The sequence below is a fragment of the Mesocricetus auratus genome, unplaced genomic scaffold (assembly GCF_017639785.1).
Source record: "Mesocricetus auratus isolate SY011 unplaced genomic scaffold, BCM_Maur_2.0 Super-Scaffold_100011, whole genome shotgun sequence".
In the NCBI taxonomy this organism is placed as follows: Eukaryota; Metazoa; Chordata; class Mammalia; order Rodentia; family Cricetidae; genus Mesocricetus; species Mesocricetus auratus.
The window spans coordinates 44,562,586-44,588,833 of record NW_024429195.1 but is presented as its reverse complement, the minus strand read 5'-3'; the positions used below and the strand labels follow the sequence as shown (position 1 = coordinate 44,588,833).

The 26,248-nt window shown below is 42.8% G+C and overlaps 1 protein-coding gene across 11 annotated transcripts in view; it reads left to right on the top strand.

The window, feature by feature from the left end:
* The window catches only part of R3hdm2 (R3H domain containing 2), a 103,475-nt gene that overhangs the window by 50,057 nt on the left and 27,170 nt on the right, over positions 1–26,248 (top strand). For 4 of the 11 annotated variants that reach the window (XM_040754742.1, XM_040754737.1, XM_040754738.1 and 1 more), the window contains 11 exons: positions 2,902–3,100; positions 10,550–10,591; positions 11,654–11,740; positions 14,368–14,494; positions 17,021–17,099; positions 17,934–17,993; positions 18,449–18,589; positions 19,132–19,240; positions 21,741–21,836; positions 24,486–24,517; positions 24,633–24,686. In XM_040754742.1, the coding sequence (XP_040610676.1) occupies positions 2,936–3,100; positions 10,550–10,591; positions 11,654–11,740; positions 14,368–14,494; positions 17,021–17,099; positions 17,934–17,993; positions 18,449–18,589; positions 19,132–19,240; positions 21,741–21,836; positions 24,486–24,517; positions 24,633–24,686 (992 nt within the window). In that variant the 5' untranslated portion in view covers positions 2,902–2,935. Of the gene's footprint in view, positions 1–1,201; positions 1,263–2,901; positions 3,101–10,549; positions 10,592–11,653; positions 11,741–14,367; positions 14,495–17,020; positions 17,100–17,933; positions 17,994–18,448; positions 18,590–19,131; positions 19,241–21,740; positions 21,837–24,485; positions 24,518–24,632; positions 24,687–26,248 lie in introns of all 11 variants that reach the window. The other 7 variants (XM_040754747.1, XM_040754743.1, XM_040754744.1 and 4 more) reach the window with 4 other exon arrangements.

Genomic DNA, 26,248 nt, shown 5'->3' with positions numbered 1-26,248 from the left:
GAGTCTGTCTTTCTCTCTGAGTGTCCCCTATTTAATGTATTCCTTTTCCTCCATTATCTTGGAAGTTGTTTATAAAGCTGATGGAAGAGTATGTAATCTCACTGTGTTCTGGAAGGTACTGATGTGGCAGTCAAAATTTATGGGGAATATGTAGTATTCTCCATGAAAGAATTGTTGAGTCTTGTTGCCCAGACACCCTCCCTGTATTACCATGTTTCTTCACACTCCCAGCTGTCTGTTCTGTGCAGCTCCGAGCCAGTGAGTGTCCTCAGAAGGTCCTCTGCTTTGGAATGTAATGTACAATATGTGCACATGGTTTATAGGGAAGTGCTCATATGGACCCTCCTGGGAGCTTCATGTCTTTGCTTTGTTCTAGTCAGTGTTGCATATGAAATAGTCTCTTTTTGTTTCTCCTGCCAAAAATAAAATCTCCCAACTCCTTAATTTCTCCTCTATCAGATAAACCATTGGAAGGGGAAATTACTTCTGTGCCTTCTGTTGGCTAAAGCCATTCTCACTTTAAACATTTTATTTTAATTTGGTGTGTTTGTGTATACAAGCAACCAAAGCACAAGTGTGTGTGCTCAAGTGCTGTGCACACCCAGTGTGAAGGCCAGAGGACATCAAGTGTCTTCCTCTATTCTCTGCCTTGATACTTTGTAAGACAGGGTTTCTCATAGGGCATAGTGATGCACACCTTTAATCCCAGCATTCAGGAAGCAGAAGCAGGCCAATCTCTGAATTTGAGGCCAGCCTGATCTGCATAGTTCCAGGCCAGCCATATTTTCAAAGGGAGGGAGGGGGAAAGAAAAGATAGGGTATCTCTCACTGAATCCAAATTTTGACTTGCTGGCTAGCCTGGTAATCTCAGGGACCATGCCTGTCTCCACCCATCAACATTAGAATAGCACATGCAGCCTTGGCTGGCCTAGCACTCATGTGTAGAGCAGGCTGGCTTCAAACTCACACAGATCTACCTGTCTGCCCCTTGAGTGCTGGGATTAAGGGTGTGCGCCACCAACACCTGGTTCATGCCTGTGAGTGGTTTTTTTAAAAATTGTTGTTAGCTTTAATTTAGGTTCTGAGTATTTGAACTCAAGATCTCATGTTTACTCAGGAAGTACTCTTATTTGATAAGCCATGCCATATGTAGGTGTGTGCCACTATGCTCAACATGAAAGAGAATTTGTTTTGTTCCTAGGCAAACCAAGTCTCTAACAGCTGCTCAGGAGCTGCTGCCAGGAAGACAGAGCAATGACCTTGTAGGTAGTTCAGCTGCTGTCTGCGCCTCAGGCGCTTTTTGGGTGTGACCCTTTACGTTGATTGAAAGAATAAGTAAATGTCTAGTTGGCAGCTTTCTGGAAGCATTGATAACCATTTGCTTACTTAGCTCAGATTGTACAACTATACTGGGAATAAATGTGATTGGATTAAGGAAAGAGGAAACTATCTGGGACAAAAGCACACTCAGTAACCCTGTAAGAAGTAGCATTTATGAGCACTCTTGGAGCGGAATGAGTTGACCTCCCCAGTTAAAAATGTGGATCTCTCTATAGAGCATCATCTTAGATAACTTTGAGAATCTACAGGAACCTGACATTGCCCAGGCAGTGACAGTAAGTGACAAGAAGCCACTCTAGTCATATATCATCCTATTCGTTGGGAGGCAGTAGATTGACTGAACACAATAGTGAATAGAATAGCACAGCTTAGATTTCCTCCTGCTCTGGGAAGATACTTAGTCTTTTTGGAGGACAGATGGCTAGAAAGTTGTTCTCTTCTTGAGTGCTTTCAACTGCTTAAAAGAATGTAAGATACTGTTCTGTTGTATAATTTAGCTACTTTTTGATAGTATAGCTTGAAACTGGTAACAGTTTTGGGGTAGCTGTGAGAGTTCTCCCTTTTGTTAAAGAAGGGTGTTTCTTGTAATAGAGCTTTATGATATATTTTTTCCTCTCTCTAGAAAAAAATGTAATGGTTTAGATAATATAGCTAAAAGTACAAGCAGGTTTCTGTAGTGACTGTATATAAAGTGCAGGGGAACTCAGAAATCATCCTAAACTCCTTTAGAGCTGAACTCGGGTGGTCTCAAAATAGTTACGCCGAGGGAAATTGCCAGATGGTGTGATTTCACCTCTAAGATTATAGACAATGTGTGTGCTTATTGATGGGATATCTGCCTAACACTAGTGAGGTCTGGGTTTGGTCCACAGCACCCCATCAGCAGTATCTAGAAAATTTGAAGAGACAGACAGCAGACTAGACCTGGCCAGGGGTGGTAGAGAGAGAGGGAGAGCTATGGAGGGACATGAAGAATAGTGAGTGTACTCACTAGCTTAGTTGTAGTGATACCTTCACAGCTATGCTAATATTTACAAACCATCAAATTATATATTTCAAATTATGTAGGTAGCCAGACATGATAGTATATACTTGTAACCAGGACTACATAGGAGACCCTATCTCTAAATACAAAATGTAATTAATTAGATATGTACTATATTATATATCAGTTTTCCTTCAAGGAAGTTTAAAGAAAAGAAAGCTGGGTATGGTGGTGCATGCTTTTAAACCCAACACAGAGACAGAGACAGGTGGATCTCTGTGAGTTAGAGGCCAGTCTGGTCTACAGAGTGAGTTTCAGGACAGCCAGGGCTGCACAGGGAAACCTGGCCTCCATAAATAAATAAGATTGATAGTAGATAAATAAAGGAAATTAATCCAAGGGCATTATTTACCTTACCAGAGGACTTTTTTTTTAGGTTGTAGGGAAACTGCTAGCAGAGAGAGAGAGAGAGAGCGCGCGAGAGAGCGAGAGCGCAAGCACGAGTCCCTGTGTGTGTGTGTGCACGTGTGTACATGCAGCTGTACCTCTCATCTGTTGCCTTTGGTGTTTCTCAGGAACCCCTAGAAGCGGTTGTCTCCACTGCAGAACATGTCTAACAGTAACACTACTCAAGAGACTCTGGAAATAATGAAAGAATCAGAAAAAAAGTTGGTGGAAGAATCTGTAAACAAAAGCAAATTTATAACTAAAACTCCAAGTAAGGAAGAAGTTGAAAAAGAGGGTGAAGATGCTGGTTTGCGCCAGGAGACACAGGTAAGGATTTAGTGTGTTGAGAAGCAGAAAATTATAAGAATCTTTTGAGTTCTGATATGAGCTCTTCCCCAGCTTTGCTGTCCAGAAACTCAACCCAAAGCCAGGCATAGTCATGCATTCTTATGTCCTGGTTTGCTTTTCTGTTGCAAAGCATTTGGGGAGGGAAGGGTTCCTTTCAGCATACAAATTACATTTTATTGTTGAGGGAGGCCAGGGCAGGAGCTCAAGCAGAAACATGGATTGTGAGAGAAGACTGCTTACTGGCTCTTTCAGTTATCAACAATGGGCTGGGCCCTCCTACAGCAGTTAGCAACTAATAAAATACCTCAGGCATGCCTTTAATCCCAGAACTCAGAGGAAGAGGCAGGTGGATCTCTTGAGTTAGAGGCCAGCCTGGTCTACAGAGAGTGTTCCAGGACAGCCTGGGCTACACAGAGAAATCCTGTCTTGAAAAACAAACAGAACAAAACGGAAAAAAAAGAAGAAGACAAGTAAATGCCTCACAGATATGGCCACAGATCAGTCTGATTAAGGTAATTCTTCAATTGCTGTTCCTCTTCCCAAGTGACTCTAGGTCTGTGTCAACTTGACAGCTGATGTCCACTGTGACAGCTTACAGTTCCTTAGGAAGTAAGGGCAGAAAAACCAGGGTCATTTTGTCTATATAGCAAGTTCAGGGCCAGACTATCTGAAACCCTGCCTCTTAGAAAGAAAAGAAGAACCACCCTAAATAGTCAGAGTCCATGTTAAAGGCAAAAGAAGACAATGAAATCCCGAATCTGTTTGGACTTGACTTCACTGACTCTCAGTATATTTACTGCATCTAATTTTAACCTGTACCTTTATTGTACAAGAGAAAGCTCCACAACTTTCTTGAGGCATATCATTAGATACTCATTTTAATATAATTTGGATTGCTTTCTTGCACAATAGGAATAGAGTCTGAAATGTTTTAAGAAAGAAACATCACCAACCATAAACTTTATATGGGTACAAAAATTAAAAATGGCCAGCATAGCATCCCCTTACATCAAAACAGGCTTCAAAGTGTTTGAACAAAGAGTCTGTTTTCTGAGCCTAGTGAGGCAAACCCGGCCTTTCCTCTTTTAGGATCCAAAGGAAGCCTCTTCTCATCCTTGCTCCTGTGCTTACAACTAAGTAGAGTGTTTAGTTTGTTTGCTGCTGGAGACAGCACATCAGTGTTTGTTGTTGGTAGTAGCACAGCCTGCCTTGGGGCAGTGGGTCAGCATTTTCCTGCCCTCTGGTGCTGCGGGAAGCCTGCCTGAGGTTCTAGCTGCTAAGCTTTCTTCTGTCAAAGGCACACTGAGCTCAGTGCTGGGAGCCTGGTGGGAAGAAGGGGCAAGTGTGTAAGGGGGTGTGGGAGAGGGTCTGTCATCCCTCTTCTTTGTTAATATAGCAGGCTTAAGCTGGCAGAGCCAGGGATCCTGGAGCTCCAGACACCATTGATTGTCTTTATCAACATGGCATCATCCTCTGTGTCTCAGCCTTCCTAAGGCTACAACCTATGGCTCTGTTGACCGCCCTCAGCCAAAAGATTATTTTGTTGCTAATTCATAACTGTAATTTTGCTGCTGTTATGAATAATAATGTGAATATCTCATATGGGGGGGCGGCAAGGAGCTGTGATCCTAAAAGGAGGGACTCTATTGATAATCTTTGGTAGCATCCCAAGCAATGAGAAGATAGGGTGTTTTCTCCACTAGTTTATTACACTGCAGCTCAGATTTGGGCTAGACCGCGAATGGGGTGGCTGTACTCCACTGAGCACAAGGGACAACCTGCTCTTGTATTTTGTATTTATTTGCTTATTTATTTTTAGTGTTTTTGTTATTGTTTTGTTTTGTTTGTGACAGGGTTTCTTTGTGTATCCCTGGCTGTCTTCAAACTCACTCTGTTTTAGACCAAGCTGGCCTCGAACTCAGAGATCTCATGAGTTCTGGGATTAAATGTGTACACCACTACTGCTGGGCCTATTTTTAGTGCTTTTAAGACAGGATTTCATGTAGTTCAAGCTGACCCTCAAACTAGTCAAGGCTAAGCTTGAAGCCTTGGCCAGAACTATCTTGCTAGATAGATAGATATATGGATACACAGATACAAATATAGCTAGATTATATAAGTGTTTTGTATATTCGTGTGTGCCCATGCACCACAGTGTACACAGTGTCTACAGAGGCCAGAAGATGTTGATTCCTCTAGGACTGGAGTTGTGAGCCTCCATGTGGTGGCTGGAAACTGAATCTAGGCCCTCCAGAAGAGTAGCCAGTACTTTTAACCATCAACCGTCTCTTTAATCCCATCAGTGATAGTTTTTTTTTAATTTTTGAGATTTTGTTTATGCATATGGGTGTATGTCTGTGCACCATGTGTGTACAGTGCCTATGGTTACAGACAGTTGTGAGTCCCTTGCTGTGTGAGTGCAGGGTATAGAATTCAGTCTTTTGGAATATCTGCCAGTGCTATTAACCACTGAGCCATGCCTCCATCCCTTCCAGTGATTTTTTTTTTTAAAGATTTATTTATTATGTATACAGTTATACAGTGCCCTACCAGCATATATGCCTGCAGGCCAGAAGAAGGCGCCAAAGTTCATTACAGATGGTTGTGAGTCACTGTGCAGTTGCTGGGAATTGAACTAAGGACCTCTGGAAAAGCAGCCAGTGCTCTTAACCTCTGAGCCATCTCTCCAGCCCCCTCCAGTGATACTTTTTAACTATCAAACAAAACAAAACAAAACAAAAACCTGTTGCTAGCATGGTAGCACATACCTTTAGTCACAGTGTTCAGGAAACAAGGGAGGCCGATCTCTGTGAGTTCAAGGACAGCCTGCTGTACATATTAACTTCCAACCAAGCCAGGGCTTGTAACCTGTGAGACCCACATAGTGAGACCCTGCCTTAAACCAGTTACTAAAAGTCATAAGAGGCTGGTGAAATGGTTCCTTGGTTAAAGGCATTTGCCACAATGCTTGTATTTAATCCCAGGACCCACAGGGTATTCTTTGGTGCCCAGTTACAAGCAAGATGTCACCACACTCTGATCCTCTCCCCACTTGTTTTTGGTTTTCTGAGACATAGTTTCTCTGTGTAACTAGCTGTGCTGCAACCCACTCTTCAGACCAGACCAGCCTTGAATTCACAGCAATCCACCTGCCTCTGCCTGGAGTTAAAGGTGTATGCACTATGCCCTGCTGGGCCAGACTCTGAGCCTTGTCCAGGTAGCCTGCTGGAAAGCTCTTTCTCTGTGGTTACTCTAGCTTTCTTCTGTTACACAAGCCCAGTTTCTGTAAATCCTTCGCTTCGTGCCCGAGGTTGAGACTGGTCTTTATTATTATAAGCCTGGGAGATAGAACATTAACTCTAGCAAAAGTCAGATTAGATAGAACCGGGAGCAAGGTCAATTTGCAAGGTCTAGAAACTCAAAGCATATTTCTTCAAGACAATTTACATAGACCTGTCTCCTTTAAAGATTAAAGCAACAGCAGTATAAAGGGATGAGTTAAAGGCAGGCAGCTCCCTAAGACACCTGTTCTCCAGTTGTCTGCTCCCCTACTGTCTTCCTTCTTTCTTAGTTTGCCAGATCTGTGTCCTGGATGCCCCCCTCTCCATCTCCTGTCTGTATGAGTTGTCACTCCCCACCCTCCTTCCAGAGCACGGGGAGACAGTTGACCATAGTCCAAATGTACTCCAGCCTCCACTGATACCAAGAGTGACAGATACATGATGAGTGTTTAATCATATGCTGTCAAGATTACATGAAAGATAATAATTAAATGAACTTTTAGATCCAAGTGATTAATTTTTAGGAGATGGTTATCTTTTGAACTCTTGTGTATATGTCTTAAAGATAGACAGTAAAGAAAGAACATTTTAGGTTTTGTATTTTCTATGAGGCATTCATCTGGCTAAAAAAATATCTGTATCTCAGTATACAAATAGTTTGTAGGTAGGGTTGGAAAAGACCTGCATCCCCTCCCCCTGACTCCTTTTGCTCCCAGCAGAGGAGGTAAAGCTGCTGCCATCTGTTGGAGCTGCTGTCCACCTTCCTCTCTGCTCCAGCTTCTCTCCCTCTTACTCCTGCAGTCCACCCCACCGGGATCTAACCCGTGCTGTCAAAGAAATCCCTGTTCTGAGTTGGAGCTGAAAAGTTCCAAAGTGGAGGCTTTTTTGCTTGGACTATGTGACATGTATTTTGGGAATTGGTTATTGGGATTCAGAGCAGATTTTACAGGGCGATTTAGTGGCACAAAATGCGGGTTCTAAGATTCTTTTTTGGAATGGGCAAGCTACCATGTCAACACACACAGAACTCGAGTGTGCCGTATTAATAAGCAGCTGAGTATGACCTCTTGATTGGACTTTCTGCCTTCATATTTATAATCCCTTTGGGTTCCTCTCTTCTGCTGCTTTAGAAAAATGACTGAAATAAGGAACTGATTATGTTAATTCTCTTCAAGCTTTTTGTGTGTCTTACTGCCTGAGTCTGGGTCTCATACTCTCCATCATGTGATTTAGTCCTTTAACTCCAGTCATTGCTTCCAGTATTATCTGTTTATTCCTCCCTATTTTAAATGAGAGTTGGAAAGTTTGAGGAAAGCATGATTGTGTATATGCCTTCTCGGCCTGGTACCTGATACGTGTTAGACTTTAACCTGGGTTTGACTGTTAAGTGAAAATTATCCATATGGAAAGTAAGCAGATTCATACATTATTAGTAGAGATGGACATTTATACATGTTGAATGGCAATTTAGCAACACTTTATAAAGATTGTAAAATAGACCATAGATTTCTAGTATTAATGGATAGACTCAATGACATGGTCACCGTTTATACTAGTAAAAATTAGAAACATCAACTGGGTAGTGGTGGCACATACCTTTAATCCCAGAGTTTGGGAGGCAGATTCAGGCGGATCTTGGTGAATTCAACGCCAGCCTGCACCACAAAGTTAAGTTCCAGGATAGCCAGTTACAGAGAGAAACCCTGCCTCAAAAAACCAAGAATAGCCAGGAGGTAGTGGCGCATACCTTTAATCCCAGCACTTGGGAGGCAGAGGATGATCTCTGTGAGCTAGAGACCAGTCTGGTCTACAAGAGCTAGTTCCAGGACAGCCTCTAAAGTCAAAGAAAAACCCTGTCTCAAAAAAAAAAAAAAAAAAAAAAAAAAACAAGAATAGAAATATCCTAATGATAATAGAGTGATTGGTAAAAATAAACTGTAGTATAGCCACACATGGAATAATATGTATCAGTTACCAAAAAAATATATATTCTGTAGAATGATATCTGTGAAAATAAGTTTAATCATAAAGTTCAGAGTCATGTATATAATTTATTTTTTTCAATGTATATATTTATAGCAAGCTTATATACATAAAAGTCTATAGATAAATTTAAAAGAAACAGCACTGCTAAGACTATTTGGAAAGGAACCTGGTCAAATATTTTTGGGACAAATATGAAAGTATTCAGTATTTTAACTCTGTTATACCTTTTGAATATTTGTGCCATTTATGCACATTATCTATTTGAAAAGGCAGTGAAACATTTTGCTGTGTATTTTTGTACTACTCATCCTTCCTCCTTATAACAGGTCTGACCACTGACCGGTTCTATCATTGTTTCCTACCCTTTTCCATCCACTTCCCCAGTTCCCCATTTAGTACTGTGGCAGAGTTGTTTGTTTAACCTGTACAGAAAATAAAGAGAAATCCTAACCTCACCGAGACCGTGCTGATATTCTGCCTCTGCCTCTCTAACCTCAGCTTTTTCTTTACCCTAGCCCATCCTCAGAGCCCCCACAATGACTACTCACATGCTCAAGAATCTTAGCAAGTATGGACTGGTTGTTTGCCCCACACCTGCCTCCAGCATCATTCTTCATTCTCCTCAGCTGACAGTCCTCCTTGTTCTGCAGCACTAATTCCTGTCTCCCATGCTCTTTGCTTTCTATTCTGTCTTATACCACATTTCTTACCCAAAGATGCTATCAGACCACTTCTGAGAGGCATAGAGCTAGGAGAGCGCTCTTTTTTTAGAAGGGAAGCATTGCTCAGACCACCTTGGTCTACATGATGAGTTCTAGGACAGCCAGGGCCGTGTCTCATAAAAGCAAACAAGAAACAGGCAGGGAGATGCATGTGGAAGGAAAACTTGCTGTTCCACATCTGCAGCTATAGGAGCAGATGTTCTGGGGTATATCAAATTAGAGCTCTAGATGTATTGTCTTATGAATATGTCATGGGGGCCAGGAGATGGCTCAGCCAGCTAAAGTGCTTGTTGGTAAAGGTACTTGTGGCCAAGTCTGATATCCTGATTTTGATTCCTGAAACCTACGTTCGCGCGTGTACACACACACACACACACAAATGTAATTTTAAAAATGTTATTGGGGCTGAAGAGACAGACAGCTTAGCAGTTAAGAGCACTGATTGATCTTCCAGGACCCAGGTTTGATTCTCAGAACCCACATGGCAGCTCATGAGTGTCTGCAGCTCTAGTTCCAAGAGGTTAGATGCCCGATTCTGGTCTCCTGGTGTCCATGCACAGCAGGCACATGGTACACAGACATACATGGAAGAAAAATACCTATAAACTAAAATAAAATTAAAACATTTTGGGGATGGGGTGTTTCAAGACAGCATTTCTCTGTAGCTTTAGAACTTTTCCTGGAACTCAACTCTGTAGGCCAGGCTGGCCTCAAACTCACAGAGATTCACCTGCCTCTGTCTCCCAAGGGCTGGGATTAAAGGCGTGCGCCACTACTGCCTGACAAATTAAAACATTTTGAGATTATTATACCTGGGTATAGTTGCACATACCTATAATTCCAGTGCTGGGGAGGTTGAGGCAGGAGGGTTGAAATTCAAGGGTAGTGAGACCCTGTCAAAAAAGAAACAGAGGGAGGGAGCTAGTCAGGCCACTTAGTAGAGGGTCTGACTAACATGTACAGAGTCCTAAATTCAATCTCCAGTGCTACATAAGCCAGACATGGTAATGGATGCCGGTAGTTCAAGGCCAGGATACATGAGACCCTGTCTCAAAATAAGAGAGAGAGATAGGAAATGAAAATTTCCACTATGGATTAAGTAGACTTCGTGAGCAAGCTTGTAAGAAGAAATATTGAAGCTTTGGTAATACACACAGCCAGGAGAAGGTTCCATGATTGTCGGAGACTTTTATCAGTATGCAGAATAACCCAAAACATTTTTATCTGTCTTCTTAGACTTTGTTTCATGGGGAATGGTGCTCTGAGAGTAGATGGTACAGGATCCCTCCAAGTGCCAGTTGCTGAAGTTAGTTTCAGGCAACAGCCATACCAAATGATTTTCACTATAGTGTGATGGCAGTTAAAACCATCAATAGTTAGTGTGTTGTTGATAATGTGCGTTGCTTATAAGTATTGATTTTTTAATCCTTTTCTAATAGAGACGGACATCTAGCCATGGTCATGCCAGGAAAAGAGCCAAGGTGAGAGTTCTTCTTCCATCTTTTAATTTGTAACTTCATTCGTTATACATTTCATAAGTGTGTGTTCAGTGGTATCTAGGTCACTCACATTACATACAGGCAAAGCTTTCTTGCCTGCCTTTTGTATCTCAGTCAGGAACATCTGTCATACACTGTATGAACGTAGTCTCATGCACTTTTTGTTTTTTGAGACAGGGTTTCTCTGTGTAGCCCTGGCTGCCCTGGAACTTGGGCTGTAGACCAGGCTGGTCTCAAACTCATAGATCCTCCTGCCTGCCTTCCAGGTGCTGAGATTGAAGGTGTGTGCCACTACTTGGCTGTGGCATGCACACTTACATACATTTCCTCCTGGGAAATCTGGCCTCTGCCTTCAGGCTCAGTCTGTGTCTGTGCCTGAGAGGATCCCTGAGAGGACTCACAGAGCCTGAGGGTGTACTGGGCTCCTGATTTCTCTGCTCACTCCTGGCTTCTCTAGGAGAATGACTCTTCTTTTTTTTTTTTTTAATTTTATTTTCCAGTTTAAATTTAGATAAGAAACAAGGTTGCTTCACAAGTCAGTTCCAGGTCCCTCTCCCATTCCCTCCCTTCCTCCCGAGCCCCCCCCGTTATCCCCTCATTTCCCCAGGGAGGGTGAGGCCCTCCATGGGGGTGTGCATAGTCTGTCATTTCATATAGGGCAGGGCCTAGACCCTTCCCCAAGAGTTCGGGGTGAGAGTGCACCTCACATTGTTCTATGGGAGTCCAAAGTCCGTGTGTATACTTGGGATAGGTACTGATCTGCTGCCCAAGGCTCAATAGATTCCCTAGGCCTCCTCACTGACACCCAGAGAATGACTCTTTATATGAGTTGTAATATTTACCAAATTCTCCCCCGTGTCAGCCTCGTCTATATAGTAATTCCAGGACAGCCAGAGCTTCAAAGTTATAACCTATCTTTTTTTTAAAGAACAACACTACTTAATAGAAACTGCAGCTGACAGAGTCTAAGAAGAAGGTGTTTTCTAAATATTTACCAAAGGAATCTATATGAGATGTATTTTTGATGTTTGTTTTGTTTTTCAGTCCAATTCCAAGCTCAAGTTGGTACGAAGTCTGGCAGTGTGTGAGGAGTCCTCCACTCCATTTGCTGATGGACCACTAGACACCCAGGTAGGTCTTTTACAGGCCTAAGTGTTGCTCATTTTGAACATGGCATTTGTTGGGTAAAGCATAAGAGCAGTCACAACATGGACATCGGACTTAGAAATCAAGGAAGAAAGTATGTTGTTTTGTTTTGACAGGGTCTTATGTATCTCAGATTAGCCTTAAACTCTTTATGTAGCCAGCAATGATTTTGATACTTGACCTCCCAGGTGCTAGAATTACAGATCTGCACCACTGAGACTTGCATAAAAGGGTACTTTAAAGAACAGTTCTTAGGGGTTGGACAGGTGGCTCAGTGAATAAGAGCTCTGGCTGTTCTTCTAAAGGATCCTGTTTCAGGTCCCAGCAACCACATGACAACCCACAACTGTCTGTACTCCAGTTTCTGAGATTCCGACACTCGCACACAGGCATGCATGCAGGCAAAACACCAATGTGCATACGATGCAAGTAGAGAAACCATAAAGGAAAGGCTCCTGTGGTACTGTATGCTATCAGTGGGAATGTGGCAGAGGACCCAGGACTGAATGGTTCCCTGTGGTGCCCATGCCACAAGCAAGTCCAAGGTATCAGGAAAAGAAAGACAAGGCATCCAGCTGCTTGTACTAAGAGAATGTATGTGCTGCCTTTATTGCCGAGAGAGAGAGAGAGAGAGAGAGTTGTAAGTGCTAAGAGGTCTCTCTCTTGTAGGAGGGAGCAGCCTTATATACAGTCTTACAGCACAGTGGAAAAACCCCAGGTGGAAGAGAGCCTGTTAGGGTGTTTTCCTCCGCCTAGATGTTGATGTAGGAGGGTTAAGGAGGCCAGGGCAGTAAGCCAGGACTAGAAGATTGGAAAACAGGTTGTGCTTGTAGGCTGACCTGCAACTCACAGAGACTCCGTGGGACTGGGGCCCAACAGTTCACAGCCTCTTCCTTCCACTTCAGTGATCTACCATTACAAGGATAGACAGTGTAGCTTCAGCTGTGATTTCTGACAGAAAAAGATTGCCCTCTGCTCTTGGTGGGACAAAAATCCAAAGTAACTAACAATATACAACTCTTCTTTTTTTGTTTTTGAGTATTTTGTTTTGATACAGGGTTTCTCTGTGTAACAGCTCTGGCTGTCCTGTAGAACAGGCTGGCCTGGAACTCACAGAGATCTATCTGCCTCTTCCTCCCAAGTAACATACACTCTCCTAGAAGATAAGGCTGGGGCTGGGAAGATGACTCAGTGGATGTCTCAGTCCGTGTCTGTTGCTGTGAAGAGACACCATGACTACAGCAGCTCTTATAAGGAAAACATTTAACTGGGGCTAGCATACAGTTTAGAGGATTAGTCCATTGTCATCATGGCAGGGAACATGGTATATCTGGGAGTTTTACATCTGGATCCATAGGAAACAGGAAGAGAGCCACTGGGCCTGTCCTGGGCTTTGAAACCTCAGAGCCCACCCCCAGACACTTCTTCCAACAAGGTTACACTTAATCTTTTCAAATAGAGTCAAGTCACTCCATGGTGACTAAATACTCAATTATATAAGCCCATGGTGTCTGTCTTTATTCAAACCACCACAGTGGCTAAAACCTTGCCATGCAAGTGTGAGGACCTGAGTTCATATGCCTGATATAAGTGTTCTTAGGGTGAAATGAGAGGCAAAGACTGAAGAATCTCTGGGTACTCAGTGCTAACCAGGAAGCATAGGACACACACTATACACAAAACAGTCTGTCTGGAGCCAGGGCCTCTGACCTCTGAAGTCAAACTTTTCTTTTGGGCTGGCAGCTCACAAAAAATGACATGGAGACTTATTAATTATGAAAGCTTGGCGGATAGCTTAGGCTTGTTTCTAACTAGCTCTTATAACTTAACCCATTTCTATTAATTTACATGCTGAAATGCAGCTCGTGGCTTGTTACCTCATCTCGTATATAGTCATGTTTCATCTGCATCTGGCTGACAACTCCTGGTGTCTCTTCCTTTCTCCTTCCTAGTGTCCTCTGTGCCTATCTATTGACCGTTCAGCTTTTTATTAAATCAGTAACAGTGACACATCTTCACAGTGTACAAAAACGTTATTCCACAAATACATTGTGGCACACACATGCCCATACTGAAACACAAACACACTCATGTGCACACATACACAAAAAGAGAGAAAAGATAAAGCTGCCATTCCAAGATTTGCTTTTATTGGGATTTTGAGAGAAACACAGAGTTTATTATTTTCAAAAAGGTTTATTAGCCAGGTGGTAGTGGCTCACAGCACTTGGGAGGCAGAGGCAGGTGGATCTCTGAGTGAGTTGGAGGCCAGCTTGGTCTACAGAGTGAGTTCCAGGACAGCCAGAGCTGTTATACAGAGAAACCCTATCTCAAAAACAAAGCAAACAAATATTATTTTATGTATATGAATGTTTTGCTTGAATGTATGTATGTGCATCATGTGCACAGAAGCCAGAAGAGGGCATTCAGATCCCCTGGATCTGGAGTTGCAGACAGTTGTGAGCCACCATACGGGTGCTGGGAAGTGCACTCAGGTCCTCTGCCAGGGCAACAAGTGCTTTTTATGAAGCTGAGCCACTTTCTACATGCTCCCCAATGAGTGTAAATCTTTTTCCCTTCTTTGATTATGCGCCACTTTCCTTTTATTTAAGGATATAATTCAGTTGCACATCAGCTGCCCCTCTGACAAGGAGGAAGAAAAGTCCACAAAGGATGTCTCTGAAAAGGAAGACAAGGACAAAAGCAAAGAAAAGGTCCCCAGGAAGATGCTGTCCAGAGGTGAGGAACGTGCCTGTCATCCAGCTCAGTGCCTGAGCCACAGTGCTTTATCTCTCTCTACACCTCATCTTTTTAGGGGGAAGTATTTTACTTTGTTTTTGTTTTAAGAGACGGTAGCCCTTGCTGTGCTGGAACTCACTCTGTAGACCAGGCTAACCTTGAACTCACAGAGATCCACCTGCCTCTGACTCCTGAGCGCTGGGACTAAGGGCGTGCTGCAAGACACTCAGCATCTCAATTTTTTTTCAAGATTTATTTTTATTTTATGTGCATGAATGTTTTTCCTGTGTGTGTATCTGTGCCCCACGTGCATGCCCGGTGCCAAAGTGTGCCGGAAGAGGACACCAGTTCTTCAGGGATTGGAGTTACAGACAGCAAATGAGCTACCATGTCGGCACTAGAAATCAAACCCAGGGCCTCTGGGTGAGCATGCAGGGCCCTTAACTGCCAAGCCAGCTTTGCCTCTCCTTTTCTCTTAAATTCTGAGGCGGCTCTCACGTAGCCTGGCCTGGCCTATAATTTGCTCTGTGGATGAAGATGACCTTGAATGTATGATCCTGGGTCCTGGGATTGTGGTGTGTGCCATTGTGCCTGCCTTAAACATGGCGCTGTGCATGCTGGGGAAGCACTCTACTGCTGTCCTAAACACAAGCCATCTTTTACTTTTCATTCTGAGACAGAATCTCCCCAAGTTTCCCAGGTTGCCTTTGAATTTAGTTTGTAGTCCAGGCAGGCCTTGAATTCTCCTGCTTCAGCCTCCTGAGAGGCTAGGATTGCAAATCTCCAGGGTTCTTTCTTTTCATCTTGACACCTTGGTGTCAGTTCCAGCTGACATGGTTGAGTCCTGATGACATGGTTGCTTAAGGGAGCAAATAACTAGGTTAAGTACCTCTATGCATCTTTGATCAACTTGCCTCAGGCCTTACATATCACAGAGAGGTACTCTGTCAACATCGACACTACCCAGGATAAGACAGTATAGTCAATACTGATTTTGTTTATGCTCTGGGATAGATAATGGTGTGAACAATCAAATAGCATATCTTCCAAATGACATTTGCATTTTGGATTGGTCATGGCTACAATGATTTATTTGTTTTTGTCTGTTTAGAGGCAGGGTCTTACATCATTTGGACTGGTATTGAACATCTAATCCTTGTACCTCTATCACCTGAGTACTGGGATTACCATGCTCAGTTTAAGTGATCCTAGGGATCAAACCCAGGGCTTCATTTCATATATGTTAAAATAAGCACTCTACCAACTGAACTACACCCTAGCCCTAACATATTATATTTTGTAACATACATATACTTTTACTTCTTAGACTCTGGCTTTAAACTTTTGGGCTGGTAGCAAAAAGACAGAGTATATAAAAATTACCACATTTGAGGTGCAGCAAAATGGCTCTGTGGGTAAAAGTGTTTACAATGCAAGCCTTACAACCTGAGTTCTAGCCCTGGAATGTACCTCAAGGTGCAGGGAAGAAAGGACTCTACACAGTTGTTCTCTGACCTGTGCCATGGCACATGAGCTTACACACATACACAATACAAATTTTTTAGTTTTTGAAAAATTATATTTGACAAATAAAGCAACCTTGAGATTAAAAACGTAATCTACATTGGACAAAGTCCCTGAGATTTTTTTTTTTTTATGGAAAATTCACCCACAGGTGAATTACTGCTCTTACCTGTAATTTGTTTTTATTAGATAGAATAAAACCTGTTTTATTTTGATCAGGACATTCAGCAGGTAGTGTTAAGTAGTATTTTAGTGTAATGTTGCTGTAACACTCTAGCCCAGATTCTTCCATTCTTCTTTCTGCTGTTGTGAGGGGCTTTGGGAGGGAAGTTGTTGTATGCATGTGTGCATGCTCACATGTGGGGAGGCTAGAGGTTGAATTCAGCTGTCTCCTGCTGCTGCCCTCTACCTTGTTCTAACTTTTATACACGTCTCTGTCTATTGTGTGTGGAGGTCAGGGGACACCTTTCAGGAGTGAGTCCTCTTCTTTCACTATGTCAGTTCTGGGAATCAAATCCAGGTTACCAGCTATGGTGGTGAGCACCTTACACTGAGCCATCCAACCAACCACTCGACCTTACTTGCAGTCTGCACTGACCCTAGAACTGACTGATTGAGTCAAACTGGCTGCCAGTGAGTTCCTCAGATCAATCCAACCCACCCACCTATCCTCATTTTCCCTGTCCCCAGCGCTAGCTTTGTGTAGGTGTCCACTGAGCTGTTTCCCCAGCCCAGGATTGCTCTCTTTTTTAGCATTTCTTGGAATTGAACCTAAGACCTTACACATGCTAGACAAATGCCTTATCACAGCCCAGTCTATGATAGGAACTGTCAGAGAGATAGCAGTAAATACCACTCAGGATTTTATTCTGAGAACTTGAAGTTTGGTTCTAGTTTCCTATTCTCGTAATTTCTGTTGAGATATACTGGCTTTTATTTGAAATTAGATATCATGCAAGCAGTTTCATTTCTTTTACATTTCTTTTGCTGTGGTGGTTCTAGACTCCAGCCAAGAATACACTGACTCCACTGGAATAGACCTACATGAATTTCTTGTAAATACACTGAAAAAGAACCCAAGGTAATATAACCTGATTAATGGGAAGGGGAAGAGATGGGGGAGGGATTGCAGGACCCTTTCAAGCCAGACAGCCTTTTGGCATTTCTCTATTACTAGGATATAGAATGTCCATCTTTTAATTTTTCTAGAGTTTTATATTTTGATGAATTCAGATACTTACATTAAGATTACTGTGTTTTGAAGAGTTGTGACAAATTTTGTGTGAGAAGAGTACAGTGATTAAGAAATTTGAAGACTTGGGGCTGGAGAGATGGCTCAGCATTTAAGAGCACTGACTGTTATTCCAAAGGTCCTGAGTTCAATTCCCAGCAACCACATGGTGGCTCATAACCACCTTGAATGAGCTCTGATGCCCTCTGCTGGCATGCAGGCAGAAGATTGTATACATAATAAATAAATAAAATATATATATATTAAAAAAAATTTGAAGACTTGAGTGTTAACTAGTTAAAAATTCCAAAGGAACAAGCTAGTTGACGTGTACATAAGCAAAATCATAATTGTTTTAAAAACCTTTGTATAACTGGGTGGTATACAGAATAGTGCATTGATTTGCAAGCCTAAAATATGTGTTTATATGAATATGCTGCTAATAATTAGATTGTTAATATGAATAACCAAGTACATGATTAGGGAAGATATACAGAGGATGTATTGGAGTTGGTGTTCCTAGGACAGTTTAGGGAGAGTCACCAGCCTCTGTGCTATGGCCATTATTAGAGTTTGGATAGACCTCTCAGTTTTTGTGATGAACAAGTTGATTTTCAGTCCCTGCTTTTAATGTCTGCAGGAGAGCTGTGCTTTTGTTTTTTTGTTTTAATATTTTTAAAACAGGGACAGAATGATGCTGCTAAAATTGGAACAGGAGATTCTGGAGTTTATCAGTGACAACAAGTGAGTGGCTTTCATGGAATATACACTTAGAGGTGGGCAGGGGCGCTGGGAAGAAGCAATCTGAATAGGCTATACAGCATAGATAGAAAAGCAGGGGAGGTTTTTATCAATTGTATAAACTTGAGCCAAAAAGAATTTATATTGTTTTTAGCAGTTGGGTATTGTCCCAGATATTACTCTCCTTCTCCCATTTCCCTTTGTCTGACAACATTCAGGCCAGTAGAAGTAAGGCCTTAAGAAATGGCATTATGGAGTAGGAACGGATAGTATAGTATTACTAGAGACTGGGACAAATTAATCTGCAAAATACTGAGAGAAACTTTTTTTGTTCTTACAGAGTAGATATCTATCTTTTTGTTATGTCTGATTCTCTTTAAATTCTCTAGACACTGTTAAGGAAAATTAGTTGCCTTTTATTGTTACCATCTTACTTTTTGCCCCCGGTATCCCTTCAGTAACCAGTTCAAGAAGTTCCCTCAGATGACCTCATATCACCGGATGCTATTACACCGGGTAGCTGCCTATTTTGGGATGGACCACAATGTTGATCAAACTGGGAAAGCCGTCATCATCAACAAAACCAGCAACACGAGAATGTAAGGAAACCTGTGATTGGAAACATTTCCCTGGGATGACCTGCTGTGCTAGAAGAGAGGATGTGGAGTCCAGATGCCTCTTCCGGGGAGGGAGGGAGGGGAGGGAAGGGGGGAGGGGAAGGGAGGGCACCTCGTCGGCTCCTGCTTTCTGTGAGCTCTTAGAGACAAGACAGATTCTGACTAGAGAAACGGGTGTCTTACACAGACTGGCCCTGGCTTCTGTTCACCCCAGACAGGACAGACACAGCTTAGAAAGAAGAGTTGTTAGCACAAAGAACAGGCATCATGCGGGGTGCACAGCTACAGTCTTAGCACTCAGGAAAGGTGGAGGTAGAAGGATCAGGAGTTCAGGGCCAGACTATAGGAGATGCTGTCTCAAAAAACGATGGTGGGGGAGAGAAGAGATTACATGAAAAGATTCATTTAAACCTTTTTGGATTCCTGACACCAAAAAATCCTGGGTAGAGGATGTGGGATTTGGGAGAGCTGTGCCTAGGAGTCCTCCTCCCTGATATCTTTCCACATTTCTCTCCACATCTCAGCCCTGAACAGAGGTTCTCAGAACACATAAAAGATGAGAAGAACACAGAATTTCAACAGAGGTTCATTCTCAAGAGAGATGATGCCAGTATGGACCGAGATGATAACCAGGTGAAGAGTGTAAAAGGGTGGGCCTAGAAAGAGTGCAGTAAGAGAAACTGGGAAGGGAGAAGAGTGGGGGCAGGAGTGGAGAAAACTGAAAATGTCTTAGAATGGAAAATACGTAGAGCAGCTATCCTGAGTTGGGTTTGGCTTGCTCTCTGAGGATTAACTACAGCTGCTGGTCTGGACACAGCCCTCCTAGCTCCAGAGACATAGTGCTCAGGGCTGTTGGGGGATGGTCTGCCACTAACTTCTAACTACATTTCATTTGTATAAAACAAGGCCCCTCCCTGTGTCAGCCTTATCTAGCAGATTTCAGTGTCATCTCCCCCCCACCCCCAACACCTCCACCTGACCTATAGAATGTACATTGAGAGCTACCAAAAGCTACTTTATCTCATTTTCATTCTTATCCTAGCTGAGGACTAGCCTTGAACTGGCAAAGCTATTATCTAATTTAACTAGTCATGAAGGTATCTCTGATCCCTTTTGACAAACTCCTTAATCTTTTTCCCATCTCCTTCTACCAAGGTGAGTTAATTTGACTTTCAGTGCTGGGAACTCGGGTCCCTTTTGTGATACACTCCTGTGAAACTAAGAGATTAACAAACTGTCCTATCCCTTCATGTATGGTGGGTCTGACTGCTGCCCTGAACTCTACCCTTTAGATAGCAGATGATTGAGGGTTAGTTTTCCCAGCTAAATGGAGAGTTTAGAGCTACCCTGCATCTGCTTGGTCTCCAGAGGGGATTAGAGTTAAAGAGTATGGAGCCAAATGAGTCTTGGTAAGGAATAGTAACTATCTAATAATATCTTACTTCTAGAGTCAAAATTAGTGTTCTTGAAATATTACATGGTCTTGAGACCAGAGCCGCTCTTGCTTGCTGGAATATGAAAGGGAGGTCTGTTAAGAAAGGTGCCATTACCTGCTGTGGACAAATACGCTGGGTCTGATTGAAAGCAAAGAAAACTACAAAAAGACACATTTTTGTAAAACAAGAAAGAGCCTTTCCATCCTGATGCCCTTCTCTACATTTTCCCAGAACCCCTTTCCATGGATCAGGAAGGATTCAGGCCTAGAGGCATATTGGAATAGCAGGTGATCTGTTCTGTTGGGAACTTTTCACCTTACAGCTTCAAGCTTAGTCCCTAGTAGCGATACTGTGTGTGCTTTCTGGCTGTGGTATTAGTAAAAACACGATGTTGCTATTTTTCCCTGAGCTGGGCTTTGCTTTAAACATATATAATCTCTTTGATCCTTTCCACAACCCACTGTAAGTGGAGTTATGGGCCCCACTTAACACATAAAAATGCTGAGTCCCAGAGACCTTACCATACTTGCCTGAAGTCACTTTACCAGGAGTCACCAGAGCTGGGATTCACCTTGATGCTCCATTATGCTTCCTACTCTGCCATTGGCTTATCAGTGCTAGAGGCTGAGCAGCTCGTTGAGGGTCCCCTGCCTTCTTGTAATAGAAGTGATGAAAAGTGGTTCATAGGGTCCTAAAGAATGGTGAGGACTATATCTAATTAGGGTTGAGACTCCTCAAGTCTTAGGTTGCCTTTGGAAACTATGTTAGCTTAGAGCAGTGGGTTCTGTAGAGCTCAGATCTGTCTGCAGGTCAGAGTTGTCTGTAGCATGGTGACGTTGGCTCAGTGAGCTCCCTCCCAGGACAGTGTTCACAATCGCAGTTCAAGAGGAAGAACAGTGATGGGAAGTGAGGTGCTGGCTAGCTAGAAGTGGTCATCTGCCCATGAGACATCCTCACTATCTGGCAGAGAACATGAAATTCTTTCTCCTCCATTCCCTTCTCTATCCTTCCTGTCTTCCTCTCCTCTTTCCACTGTACTCATGATGTGTTTCTTTCTATTTTGTTCTTGTTCTCTTCTGTGTTGCTCTGTTTCTTTGTTCTGTATTTCTATAATTTCTGCTCCTCAACTCCCTTCAATTGCTATAGTTAAGGTGAGAGAAATGCTTAGTCTTTGAGTTTAGCTTCACCCTGAGATTTAAATGTCTAAGACCCTCTTTGCTAAGCCATGTTTGACTTGGGTTGCTGGGACATGGCATTAGTGACAAAAGAAGGGATCCTATTATTCGCTAGTTCTGAGAACCTCCTCTACATTCAGCTTGGCTGAACATTTATTCCTTTGCCCTCTTCAGCTTCCTTCTTCCCCTTACTTGCCCTTTAAAGAACTGTTTTCTTGATCTTTTACTGACTGAACAGTACCTGATTACTCCAGGGAAGCAACCCAACCCTCATAAATAGTTGTTTTTCATATTTGGGGGTGGGGGGATGGCAAGTCCTCTACCATCCAGAAAAGCTGATCTCCCAAACTGCATGGTCAGATGTACCCAGTGAAACCTGTCCAGGACTGGAAATTTTATTTCTTTATTTTCCATTTATTTGATGGCAACTATAAACTTTCCCGGTTTCTCTTCCTTGCTGGTGTGCAGTGAGCTTGCAGTACGAGGAGAACTTAACTAGCTTAATTCTGCTCATCGATCTAGATCAGAGTTCCATTGCAGGATGGAAGGAGGAGCAAGTCAATAGAAGAGAGAGAGGAGGAATATCAAAGGGCCCGAGAGAGAATATTTGCCCGAGAGGTAAGTGTAGCTCCTGAGAGTTGTCAGATCATAGCTCTTAGCTTTAACCTTGGAACTGTGAATGGAATGAACCCGCCATAAATGTTGTTGGCTCTTTTTGTTTCTTTTTCTTTTTCTTTTTTTAACCAACATCAGTCAGTCCCAGATTTGACCTCTAACCCTGAATGTGGCTTATTGGGAAGCTACTGGTTTTTATTTGTGTTTTGGAATACATTTTGCTGTATGGTATACAAAGAGAACTGAAACTTGGAGTGGCTGAATTTGGTAAATATGACTAGACTGGAAAGAAATGGTTTTGGCAGAGCTGATGAAAGGGCCCTAAGTCTTGCCTACCAAGCCCTCCCTCCTCCAGCTTGCCTTGTAGATTCCCACTGTCTGTTCTGTGCATCTTTTTTTCTAAGTGGAAGACTCGGTATCCATACAAGCTCAACATTCATCTTGTTTGGCCAGCTTGTTTTTAGGTATTTGGATGCTTTGTTAAAGTGCTGCTCTGGCATCATCCTCTGCAGGTCCCTCATTCCCATGCACATGGTGCTCCCATCCCTCAGCCATTGCTTGAACAGGGAGTTTCCTTCTTCCTGTATTTCTTACCTTGCTCCTAGAAAAGAAATAGCTCCATGGTCCAAAAGGCAGTATCAATCAGTTTAGTAACTTTATTTTTAAGAACTGTGGGCCATATCAAATGTACTTGCTACCCCTGTTCCTGGTTACCTTTGCCTGCTAGTCTAGGAGATGCATAGCAGGATTTCAGGAAAGGGTTTAGATGAGCAGCAGATAAAGAGCTCAATAGACTGTGTGGGTCCAGACAGGAAGTGAAGTCATATGGATGCACACTCCTCCCTCCCACTCCTCTGTTCTTCTTCTCTCATCACACACAAACACACACAGAACAACACGTGTGTGTCTTCTCATCATTACCCACTCAGAAAATACTATCTCCAACTAAACACTGAGCTCCTATGTGTCTGCTCCATTGTCTAGAGAGAGCAAAGTACTTTTACAAATCCTTACTGGAAAGTGACACACAACAAGCATCTGGCCTAGAATTCAAGAAGTAGTCTTCTTACCTTCTATCATGTAGACTTCCATTCTGAATCAGAAAAGTCTGTCCTCGAAACTATCCCTGCTTGGGGTTCAGTACATCACCCGCAAACCAGGGGCATGGGGTGAGAGGAGAGATGTCATGGTTACGACCAGGATGTCCCTAAATTGTGAATAGAAGTATTTGTGTGGTACTTAGTAGCTTTTAGGCACTGTTCTTAGCATTTTATATAGGTGAAGTCATGTCTTCACAACAGATCTGTGAGGTTGTTTTAAATATTTTTCTCACTTTGTGAATGAGACACAGTGAAGTTTACTAGCAACCTCCTAAACACTGCTAGTTAGACAGTCTGGCTCCAGAGTCCATATTCATAACCTAATGAAAGGAAGCTACCTCTTGATGGCTTGCTCTGCGCTGGGTTCTTCAAGTGAGGTAGTGCCAGCAGTGACAGCCTAGTTGTCTGTATATTCCTCTGCCTCACTGACACATGGAAAATGACTGCCTCACTGTGTCAGGCCCTGTGATCTGAAAGCACAGGCAGCTTATTTAGGACATTGGGCCTAGTTATCAAGCACAGTGGAACATAGCTGCCTACAGACATAATGAAGGCCAACTTAGCTCTTGTCTCCTTTTTCCTCCTGGTTTGTAGTCTCTCATGCCTCTACTGATATATGTATTCTTTGTTAAATCCATGTGGGCTTATACTGCCCTTTCAGTGCTTCCTAACTCGTGTAGTAGAGGCCTTGGGAATCTCAGAAGATGTAGATGAGGAGAAATGGCCAAAGCCCACCATCCTCCAAAGATTCCATATGGAGAGGAACCCACCCAGTTAGAGGGAGTGATTAAGGGTAGAGTGAGGACAGGGAGGCAGGCCCAGAACGGGAAGTGCCAAGAAGGGTGTTCGGATGGAAATGCTGCTACAGCAGCCTCTCTAGAACCTGAACTGTGTCTTGGGAAAGCTGCCCAATGGAGTCTCTGCTCTGTGCAGAGCCCACCATGCTCAACAGCTGAATGCTCTTGGTGCCTTTTTCCAAGGTTTGGGAGTCCACCACAGGGCTCACTTCACTCAGCTCAGTGACTTTGTCAGAACACGACCCTGGTGGAACTACGTCACACTTTTAATGTCCTCATATCTGCTTCCCCAATGTCTCACCCATAATGGGCCTCAGGTCACAGCGCCTTTCATTTGGGCAAATGAAAAGGACAGACAGAGAACAGCCACTGAAATTAATTTCCAAAACATGATGTTTCCTTTCATGTCTCCCTTCCTTTGAACATGTATGTCAGTCATGACAGTTCATACGTGTAGAGGTAAAAAAGGAAACAGTGAGGCCCCGACTTTCCTCTCCCTCCTCTCCATTCTCCCTTTATCAACCTTCATTTTAAACACTATGGAAAAGCTAAAAATGCCAAGTGTTTTCTTATTAAAGTGAGAAGTCAGTCTAGGGGTAAGGCAGTGGTTACCCTAGCTTTGCTCCCTCTCTCCCTGTTGGTGGGGTGAGAGCCTTGGTTTGAAGATCGTGGGTATTCATAGCATCATGGACATCCTTTTCTGTTACGCCTTATTATTTTCTTATGAGTTATTTTCCATTTTCTCCCTCACCTAGACTGGCCAGAATGGATATCTAAGTGACGTCAGGTTAGTACCATTTACATGTTCTCTCTTATCATTCAGCTTTATCAGTGAGGTTAATGTAATCCTATAATGATACCACTTTTGTTTTGTTTGTTTTGTTTTTGATGTTAACCAACAGACTCTCCAAAGAAGCCTTTTCTTCTAGCTCTCACAAGAGAAGGCAGATTTTTAGGTACCTGTGTGTGATCTGTATCTCTCCTTTTTACTTTTTGTTTTGTTTGCTGTAATCTTTTCAGTGGAGTGAATGATTTTACTCCATGCATGGCTGCTTGTGGAATAATTAAATTTGTGGATTTTGCTTCGCTGGATTTCTTTTTCCCCTTTGGGGGGGGTGAAAGGCTCCTTCTTAGTGACCTTATTGTTGTCAGATTCATTGAGTCCTGAATAGGTGGTGTTGGGGAACAACTAGTTTTGTCTGAGACAAATTGGCTGGAATTGGACATTTTAAAAAGATTCGAACATACACCTATTGTAAGGTAAAAGAGTGAGTACCTGCTCACCGTCTTTGCTCATCTGAGGGAAGGTGTGAACAGCTGATATCTGAACCTAGAACAGGATATTTTTATCTCTAGGAAAAATATTGTATGAATACATATAGGAATCTCTCTCCCTCCTCACTCTCTTTCCTTCCCTCTCTCTCCCTCCCCCCCCCCAGTCCCTGTTTGAGACAATAAAGGTATAGATGACCTCAGGAAGGATAGGAAGCTAAGCCTGTGATTCAGGGCTAACTCTTTCCAAAAGAGTTTCTACTTTTTAAAGCCTAAGTATCATAGGAAACTCAGAATATAGGTCTCATTTCTAAAGCTGTAGCTGTCCTCTCCTTATTGCTCATTCTAAAGCTAGTTAGACTGAGATGCTCAGTGGTTACCAGTGTGTGGCACTCTTTCAGAAGACCTGAGGCCGCTACCCAGCACTCACAGCATGCACAAGCACTTGTAACTCTATCTCCAAGGGACTGGATGACCTCTGACCTCCACAAGTACAGCCAATTTCACTTGAGTGAACCTTCCCACACAGAAAGTATATACACATACACAAAAATAAAAATAAATCTTAAAAAGAGGAGGAGGAAGAAAAAGATTAAAACAATGAAATTTCCCACCCTTGAGATAAAGAGTTTCCATATTTCTGAACTTTTTTTTAAGATTTATTTTATGTGTATGGATATTTTGCATGCATGTGTATCTATGCAGCACATACATGCAGTGCCCACAGAGGCCAGAAGAGGACATCAGATTCCCCTGAAACAAGTTGCAGACAGTTGTGAGTTGCCATATGAGTCCTGGGAATCAAATGCAGGTCCTCTGGGAGGGCAGCTGGTGCTCTTGACCATGGAGCATCTCTGCAGCTCCTCTGATCTTTTTCATTTCTGGACAATGCCACCCTGAGGTCCATCTGAAAACCAGAGGCAGCGAAGCTTTGAATTGTGAATGGTACCAAAGATACGTAAAGTTCTCACATTTAAGAAATGAAAATTCTGATCCATACTTTGTGGTCGCAGTCATCCCAGACTACATATAATACTTAGTTTTAGCTTACTCCTGTTTGTGGACAGTGCTTTGTAACTGCCAAAATGTATCTTACCTGCTTCTCTTGACCTGGCCAGCTGGTTTACATCAAAGGAAACAGAATCATGGAGATGAAATAGCCAGCCCTGGCATGCTTGGCTGTGTCACAACTGAGGCTGGTTTTGTCCAGGATGCTGCTTCTTGTCCCACACCAACTCTTTCCTAG